Genomic DNA, 12604 nt, shown 5'->3' on the forward strand with positions numbered 1-12604 from the left:
TAACAATTATAGCAACGCTATCACATTAACAACTTAATAAATTGTTCTATTAGCTTATGATATAGAATCAAAAGAGAACTAAAACAAGTAACTAAATAAATTAAATAGTGACAACAAATTACAGTATTACAATGAACAAAATAATCACTGTAGTGCTTATATGCTGTTGGCTCATTTGATGTGATTGTTTTGATTTATTTGACCAGCATAATACATCAACACATTAACATACAATACAACAAAGAGATGAAAAATGCTGGTCAGGGGCAGCTTAAGAAAAATACATTGCTGTAAATCAACAAGTCAGCTACCCCTCATATAAAATTAAATATTAAAAAAATAATTAAATACAAATTTTATTAAAATTGTTCTATAAAAATATGTCTACAAAATTAATGTACAGTAAATACAAAATTTAAGACAAGAAGAAAAAAAACTTATTTATTTGGGCAATCTAATATTATTATAATGATAATATTATAATATAATGGCTGTAATTTAATACAACATTGAATGTATGTTGTTGTCTATGTTTACTATAGTATATGTATTTTAATGAAAAATGTGATGAATGCATATTGATTTGTATGTTTTATGTCATAGATTGCAAGAGAAAAAACTGCTGAAGAAATTTGCCATTTCATTGTTAGCAACAATGCTGTCAACATCAAAGATCAGGTATACATCAATTTGTTTTCCTTTGTAATGAATTTGATATACAACGTTAAATTACTTGACACTAATTAAAGTACATCAATACTAATTTGTTTTTAAGATCTTTTATAATTGTTCTCTGGTTGCATATTTGCAGTTAACATTCACACTGATTGTTAAAAGCATCATATTTTTTTTCCAACATAATTGTTTCACTTCTTTCTTCTTCAGTTTTTAGTTTTAAAATGTATATTGTGTGTTTATATCTTATCTTAGCTGTCTGTTAGATGGTTTGTCAATATAATTTAGTACATTAGTCTTTCAGTACAATTTGCTTAGACAATTTGATTGGCTAATACCGGATTTGAATAATGGCTTTGTAACTCAATCCCCTGTAATTGTAATTAATTTGAGAATCTGAATAATGATATAATTATTCATCTGTTGGACAAACAACTAAACAAACTTTTATTAACATAGAGTAGTAGAAATATATACTTTTCATTTATTAAACTTTATCACTGAAAGAAAAATGCAAGGCACAAGGCAGCAAAAAAAAAGTGATGAACAGGTGGCAAGCATTACTATCCACATGAGACCCCTTATAAATAACAAAATATAAAAACACAAACATTGGTTTCGATTAAATAAAATAAAAATAAAAATAATAAAAATAAAAATAGCTGAAATGATTCTATTTTCAGTTTCATATACATTGCTGATATAGCATACACCTCAATCATCAAATTTTTTAAAGTTAAATGGTATTATAGTCAGTATGTTTTTATAAATTGATAACGTTCAATAGAATACTCATAACACATTTCATAGCATAAACTTCTTTTGAATATTTAACTGTATTTTAGTATTAGGCAGTTTAGATAACAGCACTAACAATTGTTGATATAAGTTAAAAACAAAAAAAAATGTACATTTAAAAAAAATAAGTTGTGAATATGAATCACGTCTATCATCAACCTTCATGTTGATTCCTTTGCTCTTTATAATTTGATATTTCTAGATTAAAATAAATGATATATCTATGCTGAAATGAAGGGTTGTGAGGATTACCCGGTACTTTTGATAGAAGGGCTGAAATGAAAGGTTGTGAGGATTACCCGGTACTTTTGATAGAAGGGCTGAAATGAAAGGTTGTAAGGATTACCCGGTACTTTTGATAGAAGGGCTGAAACCATAATAATATTATGACAAAATATGTAATTACATATACACACACATTTTATACATATTGTTGGTGGTACTGTATATTAATTGCTCTGTATTTTTTTAAGATCCTAGGTTGTTTAAATTTAACCAATCAGCATATCATAGTTAAAATTATTTGAGTTGCTCCTATAGCCTTGTGTTAAATGTTAGTTGAAACCATTGTTATAATTGGAAATCTTTTGGTTTAGGAACCAAATCCAAGCCTATTAAATTATTAAATTAGTAAAAGGCCACATAACAAAACAAAACTTGTTTTTCGTCCCCTTCCCTCCTAGATTTTTGGCTTTTCTCTTGTGTATTTTTTTTTTTTTGGTGTTATGAGAAAAAAAAAAAAAAAAAAAAAAAAAAAAAAAAATTTTAATTTAATTGAAGCTTAACATTATTGTGATTATAATCAAGAAATTGCACTAACTTTTCCTATTTCTACATCCTAAACTACTTTTTTATTTTCTCCTTTATCTATTATACGATATCAACAGCATTACACACGTACATTGTAATGCGAGCATTTTCATTCTATACGCACGCACTTTTATCGAACATAATTTAAACCAAATCATACATACGATAAGACATTAACCGATTCCGTTTAAAACCAGTTTAAGGTCAACATTTTAAATTTAAATTAATTTATGTTTCTATCCACTCTACCATTTTCATATAAAGATATTGTGGAACCACGTCAGGTCAAGTTCAATATTGAATATCGAAACGTGGCAGGCTGAAGGCGCTTGACCTTTGACAAGATCACCTAAAATTTATAAATTTAAACTTTAAAAATACATATAAAAATTAAAATAATATTTAACGCATAACATACAGTCTAGGATAATTAATTGATATACAAAATCATTACACCCAACTACTATCTTCATCACCTTATGCGGAACATCATTTGTATAATAGAACAAATCACACATCTACACATAATCAAACATCGTATACTCTATCCCTACTCCACATCCCTACTCTATCAGACACTATTGCAACATGAAAATAAGTATGATGGTTTATGTGAAATAGTACAACACACACTATTATTCAGCTCTATACTAAATTGATTTTAAATATAATATATAAAAAAGTCCTACATTATCATTCATGCTTATATTAACAAATATTGCCTATTTTTCTCTCTTTCTTTTAAAAATAGATTACTTTTTAAAGGCACATAATTTAACTCATCAGCTTTTGTATTTTTGTTATATGAAAGAACAGATTTCACACAGCAGTTTGAAACGGTGGGCCCATACAAACAATTCAATTGTCCACTTATAAAATGTACCATAACATTAACAAATTGATAAAACCTAACCACTTTTAAATAAAACAGCCTAAAACATGGTAGAACACTGGAGGCCTTTTGCCACCCCTCCACCACCAGTTCCTGAGGCTGTTGTTCAAACTTTGTCACAAACCCCTTTTCCACCTCCCTATTTTTCAAGGCTGGATCCGCCTCTGGGATTTTTTAACAATTTTGTTGATATGATCATCCCAACATAAGTCTGATGCTATTTTGACACCAAGTTTTTGTTTTCTCAAAGATACAACCATTCATCTGATCAAAATATGTGATGAAATGTTTAGAACGTGATATGGAAATAATTTGAAAATTAATTTCCCATGTTACTCCATTGAATAAGAACATCTATGTCCATCTGAGGCAAATGACAGTCATCAATGGTAATGATTGACTTGTAACATTTTCCCTATTTAAAATATACGTCATGAACCAATCATGCAAATGAATTTAGACACAAACTACTTGTGGTAGTTATCAACATGTTGACCCTATCAGCTCAAGCTCTGTGTTGTATACACAAGGATGTCACCAGCATGTCATGAGTGGTGGTCAGCGACCCTCCCCCCCCCAAAAAAGGGCTTCACAATAAGGTCGAAAAAATGCATTTCGTAGACAACCCTACAATGTTTTTTGTGAGGTAACAAGTGTGCAAAATTAATGAGTCAATTTTAACTGACGGAGGACCAAGTTGTAAATTACTCTGAAGCATTTATTATTTATCGTAATCGTTTTCTTCGGGGTGTTTTTTATCTACTCGACTGACGGCGAATTTATAAATAAATTGAAATTTCCCACGGTAGATACATGATGGCACCACACGGTGAACCACAATGAACTAGTAGTAGTAAATAGGCTTAGGCCAACTTCTAAAAATAAAACGTCCAGTCGAACCAGAAACAATGCCGACAACAAAAGATCGTTAACATTCTAAATATAGTTATCGGAACGTTGATCGTGCACAAACCTAGAATTTTTGTTTTTCATATTACGGCAAGCCTGCAAAAACGCGACAAAGATCGTTTACCTAGATTTTGTGTCTCATAACAAGAGATGAAACGTGATACTCTCTCTCCAAATTAACAGTACCCATACGTATAGCACATGTTTTTTTCACTCAAAATTAATTATGGTCGGGGTTAGCTACAGAATACTAGGGCCATTTTCTTTACACAGTGACATGTCGTAATAATTGGGCCTAGGCCTATGTTAAATCTTAACATGGAAATATAGATTTTGCATATATTTTTTTATGTTTTACGTCGGTGTATTTATAATTCGCTAAGCCAAGGTAGGATTAAATAATTTAGCGTAAGCCTAGGCCGCCAAAACTAGACTCCACTCTGATGTCGATTCGGCGCACCATGTCGTCTTGTCCGGCTAAATTAGGCTAACCACTAAAATGTGTCGTCTCCTACTAGGTCTAGCCTAGGTAGGATTTTTTAGTGAACAGTACATTGTTAATTTGCATTGTCTATGCGTTTTCTAAAAAGGCTTATACAATTTAGTCAGGTTGCTTAGCACCTTTTTTGTACACTTTGTGACAAAAGCACCAAACTTGGCAGAAACCTTCTTTAGGACCTAACAATTCTAGAAGGGGTGCCCAAAAATTCGAACAATTTAATAACGTCATTTTGACCATGCCCTTTTTTAATATATTATGTAGCTATGTAAAAATATTTAAAAAATATAAATTACATAAATATGTCAAGTTTGGTATCAAATCATAGCTTATGACATGTAAAATACCTCTAACATGAGGAAAATATAGTTTCACAATATGACGTCATAAAAGCCACACCCAATATACTGTATACATAACTTCGTGAAAAAATTAAAGAAATAAATAAATATGGCAAGTTTAGTATCAAATTATAGCTTAATAGATGTACAATACCACTTACATGAGGAAAATATAATTTCACAATATAATGACGTCATAAAAGCCACACCCATTATATACTACTTAACTTTGTGAAAAAATTAAAGAAATAAATAAATATGGCATGTTTGGTATTAAATTATAGCTTATGGCATGTACAATACCACTAACTATGAGAAAAATATAATTTCACAATATAATGACGTTATCAAAGACACAGCCATTATATATTACAAACTTCGTGGGAAAATTTAAGAAATCAAATTAATATGGCATGTTTGGTATTAAATTAAAGCTGACATGTACAAAACCACGGAACTATATAAAATATAATTTGAACAATATAATGATGCCATTACTAAAGCCACACCCATTATATAATATTACATAACTTTCAAAATTTTGAACTACTGTAGATCATTATAAAGCTCTGTCTACCACTATCAAACTGTATGCGAGAAATAAATGCGATGTGCACATGGTGATGATGATATTTGGGCATAGAGCACACTTTTTTTGTCAAACTTATGTAGTGATAGTGTAGACATAGCTTAAGATTGAGCAACATGACAGAAAGATAAACCGCAACAGGCACAGAACATGAGTTTTAAACTGCCCGGTGATATGCTGAAATTTGATTAATTAATTTGAAACAATAAAGATGAGGAAACATAAGAATATTTTAATTACAAATAAATTGATTGATATTTAGTCCTTATGACACTCAAATCTTAAAATATTAAACATTAATCCTCTCAACATTTTAAAAATTCTATAAAAATGATATTTAATATAATGTTGTTTTACTCTTACTTTGTTCTATATTTATTATTTGTACTGCATGTTTGTGTCTCTGTTGTGTTTGAAATTTAGTTTTGAAATAAATGAGAAACCCTTTCAGATTCTGAAATATTTAAAGTTATTGGTGAACTCTACACATCAGTAGGCACATTGTAAATAAACTATAGAAATTGATACCAAGAACTATGTTTATCCTCTTTCTTTTAGAGATTCAAGAGGGATTTTGTGGATTTTATTTATTTATTTTTATTTTATGTCTTTAGGCAATGTGGCCAAGGATTACCAATAGTGAATTAATCACTGTCCTATCAGATAGGTGGTAATCCCCCTGATACAGGGGCTATTGTGTGAACCAGTTCACCGGGGTAACTCCCTACTCTTTTTCGAATAATGAACTGGGTTCTTTAAAGTACACACAGGTTATAACTGTGTACACTGGACCTACGGTTTATAGTCCTTATCCGAGAAGACTTGTTCCACCACCAGAACTAGGAGCGAGTCGGCCTCGAACCCTTGCCGATGTTGTTGTTGGCTCTTTAGGTACGGTAAACGGCGTCCCTGCCTTAACCGCTCGGCCATATGATATGGATTCATTTATTTCAAGATGGATGTTCTCAATAATCAACCTTATGGTATAATTTTATAAATGTTTTAGCACTGTGAGTGTGAGAGTGATAATAAACAAACCTAGTTCACAAAAAAAAATGTGTATAACTATAATAATCTTATTTAATTTTGAATGAAATAGATTAGGGTTATGACTGGTAGATGGTATACATTACAATTCATAATAATTGTGATAATATAATTAAGACACACTAGTATCACTATATGCACTAATACATAGTAAACTGGTTCAACAAATTAAACTTGTATAAATGATGGCAAATAATCACAATAAACTAAGCTTAAAAAATGATTGCTCATTTAACTGGCACATAATTAGTATGTTATGTTCAGGCCTAATTTGTCTTAATTTATGATGATAACATACTGTCTTATCATTTCATAGATTCTAAATGTATATCAAAGCAATGCTGAAAATTAGTATATACAATGTTTGTTATAAAGACATTAAGTTTTAATTGATTAATTTTATTGATTTAACAATTTTATTAGATTTATATTTTTTACACGACAAAATAATATGAAAGAAAATATATACTAAATAATTCTGAATAAAAGGAGAGGTTATGATTACATTGTCAACAATTGTGATGTACAAAATAGAAATGCCTTACACACAAAACACAAACTAATACAGTAGGCCTAAATGATTATAAACAAGCTATTACAAGTTGGAGTGGTGTAATTGAATACACACACATAATGCCTACCACAAACACACACTAATAAACAGTAGGCCTAAATCATGGAGATATCTCCATGCCTAAATGATTATCAACAAGTATGCCTATTACAAGTTGGAGTGGTGCAATTGAATAGTGAAAACCTGTCTTATTAATAACAGCTACAACACAATTTGAAATTTAAAATAAATGTTATAGTTTTATACTATAATTACACTTAATAATCCTATAAAGAAAATTGTTTAAAACATGTAGGATAGCTTTTCTTTACACAATAGTTTGCATTCAATCCAACTATTTGAAAATAAAATTTATCATATAGATGATATAGATAGTATAATAATAATACATTTTACAATGCTTTGTGGAAATAAAAATCATTTAAAGTTGATTGTTGTCAATATTGAAAAAAATATTAACTTTTATTAAATTAAGGATATTTATAAGATTATTAGTCATTTTTTTTTGTTAGATATTAAGGAATATGATGTACATGTTTTGTAACCTTATTTATTATTTAATATTTTCAATAGGATGGCGATACAGCATTAATGTGTGCTGCTCTAGCAGGTAATACAACCATCTGCCAACTGGTCTTAGATGGTGGAGCTGATGTCAATATGCAGAATAATGTAAGTCATACACACAGTTTATAACATTAATTTAAACCTTCAGTGAAATAAATCAATAAATTGAAACTATTGTTTTTAGAATTTAGATGCTACCACCACTATAAGACTTTAGGAAAATCATATATAATATCTCTATGGGAAGATTAATTTAGTTGACAATACACTACTGTAGTATCCATGTTATTATACTATTGTAGTTATGTTATAATAATACCAATTCTCATAACAAACATATTTTAAATATATCTTGTACATTCTTAAAATGAATAGAATAACACAATACTGGTGTGTATATATAGGTCAATAAAGAAATGATGAATATTATAAGTTATAAACACATGCGTAATAACTTATTTTCTTCTTTTTTTACAAATTCTCATACTATTCTGTTTAAATTTGCAATCAAATTTTTTTATTAAGAACATGTATACTTCAAGTTACTTGTTTACACACTGTTATACCATAACATTAATATGTGTATTCAATAATATACACATTTATTTTCCATAATTCATTGCCGAATGCTGCTTTAGAAATAAAGTGTGAAATGAATTTTACACCACAGTTTTTAAATATTTTTGCTATTGATTATTAATTCCCAGGGTGCTAATTTTAGTTGACTACATAAATCATCGTGTCTATTTATTCGTTTCTGTAAATGACAATGTATTGTAGTCCTGTGGTACGTACATTTGAAATCGCCAGTTTTGTTACGCTGAAATTACTGTGTATTCGAGAACCATCTGTGGGCACGATTCGCTCGCGTACCATCTAGTAAAGTAAATTAAAATTGCATTTTCTCGAACTACTTGTCCAAAAAACTTCATTTTTGTACAAGAGTCAAGAGTTATTATTTGTGATTTAAAAACATAATTAGATTTAAAGACCCCTTCCCTGCAATTTTGGACGTTTTTTGGAAAATAATACATATATATCACTTTAAAAACATTAAACCATGTCATTCCTTGTCTTAAATGTACGTTTTATGGTAAATTATGATAAAAAGTGAGAAACAATGCACTACCTAAGTAGCTCGCGGCGATCGACCTCTCGTGGACGGTCTCAGGCCTAGCCTAGCTAGGCTTAGTTTTGTAGGCCTAGCTGGTAAACATCGGTAACGTACGAACATCGTACGCTAGCTATATACCTAGCCTGACGTTGTATAGTTGCTGCATTAATTGTCTTTCTATTTTTGCCAGACTCCGTTGATACAAATTGGGGAACACCCGGTATTTTCGCTGAAAAGTTAGGAGTCTTCCATTTGTTTTGGCTTCACGATCGATCGAAAAGTGGGCGAATTACAGGTGAAAAACAAAAATATCAATCCGCGCGCAATGCATTTTGGGATTTATAGCGGGCCGCTATAATTATTAAAATCGATTTATTTTTCACATTTTTAACCGTTTAAAGACGAAAAAAGTTATCGCAATAGGACCATATAGTATTATTTTTACATTAAATATAGTTTGTGATCTTAAATTAGATCTAAAAAACGTAGGGAATGGGGCTTTAATATACAGGTTTTTTGATGCGAGTAGTTGAAAAGGCTTATTTCTTTTCAAATTCACCCGTGTGTTTTTCGCGTTGCTGTTCTATTGTTAGTCAACTGAAGCTATTGTTAATTGAAAGGCGGGTTACATAACCTTTACACCAAACTCGCATACACATGCTTGTAGTGAAATTAGCCTAAATCACACACAGCATTATAAGACACACACTTTCCGGTGACTAAATCTGATGTAGAAGAATTTTACAGTAGGCGGAGGTATGCACTCTCGGAGTGTCTTCCTAGTTGTTTATGTGCATACTGTAGTAGGCTACATAATAAGCAGCTCTTAGCACGATCAATTGATTGTCTACAAGATTCCAATTGTACAACTCTGTCAATAACCAATGCTAATTACATATAATTCAAGCAGGCAATAGATAACAGAATTGTTTCTATGAATTAAAATGCCCACATCAAATATCCAACACAAGTAACAGATTTAATGTCTAAAGTATCATCTCTTTAAAGCCTTACCGAAGAGATTTTTAGTCATATTCTCTGACAACATACATAGATGAAAAGGTATAGCATGTACTGTATAATGAACACAATGATGATGAAAACAATTATGAAGTATCATATCAAGAAGATATATACTGTCACACTTTGTAATAAACAATGCACTTTATAACAAGTTTGTATCACTTCGGAATAACCTGTCACTTTGTAACTAATAATTTGTGTGAGAAGTGTGATAATTACAGGATATTACAACAATAGTGAAACAGTAAAACAGGATTATATACAAACAATGAGGACATTTTTAATTTAAATAAATGTTCAATATGATTTATAAAGTTTTATTGTGAGACAAATTTCATTATTATAATATCATATAGCATTCCATTATTCTGTACATTTTCATCAATTTTATCTCCAATAAAGTAATGTTTTTACTTATCTATAGTAGAAGGTATGTGATGTATGATATGTACGCCTATTTTTAATAATAGGATTAGGAGGACCAAATCATCAATAGTTGCAAATTGTTAAAAAATGTTGAGTCTAATTTAATTTTTCATGTTCAATCACAGCTAATGCTATAAGATCATAGAGGTAATCATTGTATTTAACTACTGTGGAGTAGCTTTGTGTCACTTATTACTGTTCTATTGATCAGATCACAGTACATAATATCTCTGATTAAAGTGAATTTATTTGTTTCATAATGATTCCTCTACATACTGATCTTAATAAAAATGTCATGATGACAATTAATTCATTAGATAAACACACACACACACACATTAAAGTAAATCTGATAAATTGTTGTCTAATGTAAATTATTTTCAAATGTCAAATAGATCTAACGTCATTCTAACAGTTTTGTTTCATTTGCTTCTTTATTGTCAATTATTAATATTATTTTTTTTGGGTGCATATTATATACAGTACATACATAAATCATTTATATTGCACCTTATCAAAATATTTCAAAGCATATCACAGATAACTAAAACTAAATAGTAAAAAAAAAGAATGTCAAATATTTTGTCTGCTATTTTTTGCCTTAAATAGTTTTGCTTTATTTATTTTCTTTGGCCTTATATTTATTTTGATCAATATTCTATCTATGCATATAGAACAAACAAAATGCCATAAGTAAGAAGCAATTTTTATTAACCGATAGAAGCATAATGTATATTTTCAAATGTAAAACAAATCGGAATAGCTCACACAAAACAACAAATTGTACATGTTTTATAAAACAATATTTAAAAATGTATTGTTTAGAAAATTAACTGAAGACATTGTTGTGGGTAAATAGGACAAGTAGATCAGAATGCAAGATAATCATTTATTATTCAATAGTTGTATAAAACTATAAGATATTTAATCATTTTATTGTATTACGTATTAACATGTTGTACTGTATGTTTTGTAATATTGTTAATGTTTAATATATTCAATAGAATGGTCATACAGCATTACATGTTGCTGCTCAAGTGGGCAGTACTGAAATCTGCAATCAGATATGCCTGCATGGCGCAAAATGTTAAAAATAAGTCATACATTCATTATTATTCATTATATGTTAATCTGAAATTTCACTCTTTATTTTACTTATAATCGAATAACATTCTTAAAATGTTTAAAAAAAACCAGAATTGATCAATAAATGTGTAATAATATGCCAAAATAGTATGAATAATTTTATTCTGAAATAATTATGAACAACACTTATTATTTGTATCAAATAAAATTCTCAAAATCATCTATTAAAACTTGTAATGAACTGTTTGTATTAGCAAATGCACTTCACGTTTGTGCAGGCATGATCTTATATACACATAAAACACAATATTTTTGATGTGAGTAAAAGATTTCATCATTCAATGCTAAAATGAGAACTTGAATTGTACAACACAGTTTTTAAATGTTTGTTATTTTATTTCATTTCATTTATTCATTCGACCAATAAACAGATACAGAACAGAACAAAGCACATGGTCATTGGCAAATAAAGCAAAACAATTACTATAACCGCCCTGGCTTTTAAACACGATGTAGCTCTCGTTCTGCGAAGCCTAGCAACTAACGAAAAACAGTGACGTAAAGCTTGAAAATCCCCTTATAGAATATTACACCATCTTTTGTGCCTTCTATTTGCATAAGCGATGTTTAGGTAGTAATACGCAGGGTGGTTTTGGGCGCTTTAGGTGCTAAAGGGGTAAAGAGCAATTAAGACATACTGTAAATTAAAACAACAAAATACAAAAAATATTGCACCAAGTAAAACATTTGTACAAGCTTACTAAAAAGTCTCTTAGTATAAGGGACCTATACATAAATATACAAAATTAAATAATTAAAAGATTAATAATCGGTTATTGAAAATTTAACTACTGTAATATAATAGAAGTTGCCTTAACATAGTAGCACAAATTAAATTGTAAATTTTGATTAAAATCTTTATTAACTCTAGGTCCTGTATATTTAAAGCATAACGGAACAAAATTTCCTTTTTTTTAAAAGAGCAAAATAGACATAAATTGGCATTTCTCAACATTGAGACAATTGAGAATAGAGTTGTAGCTTGATGATTAAGACGGTCGGCTAGCAATCTAAGGGTCCTGTGTTGCATGTTTTTAAGAATAAAAACTTATTTCATTGTATCCTATAACTTTTTTAAACATTGATGCTTTCAAGTAAATTTAAAACAATTATTGGATGGATATTGTAATTGAAGACTATCTAAGTTGTAATCCGGCAGATGCGGACATTCAGGCGACCCTTGTGAATCACAAA

General features: G+C 29.5%; 1 protein-coding gene across 1 annotated transcript in view; it reads left to right on the plus strand.

The window, feature by feature from the left end:
• LOC140045020 (uncharacterized) overlaps window positions 1-12604 on the plus strand; it is a 164110-nt gene that overhangs the window by 120985 nt on the left and 30521 nt on the right. The window contains exons 3-4 of the mRNA XM_072089756.1: window positions 604-678; window positions 7708-7806. Coding sequence (XP_071945857.1) covers window positions 604-678; window positions 7708-7806 — 174 coding nt within the window. The remainder of the gene's footprint in view (window positions 1-603; window positions 679-7707; window positions 7807-12604) is intronic.

Source organism: Antedon mediterranea, chromosome 3 (assembly GCF_964355755.1).
Source record: "Antedon mediterranea chromosome 3, ecAntMedi1.1, whole genome shotgun sequence".
Taxonomy (NCBI): domain Eukaryota; kingdom Metazoa; phylum Echinodermata; class Crinoidea; order Comatulida; family Antedonidae; genus Antedon; species Antedon mediterranea.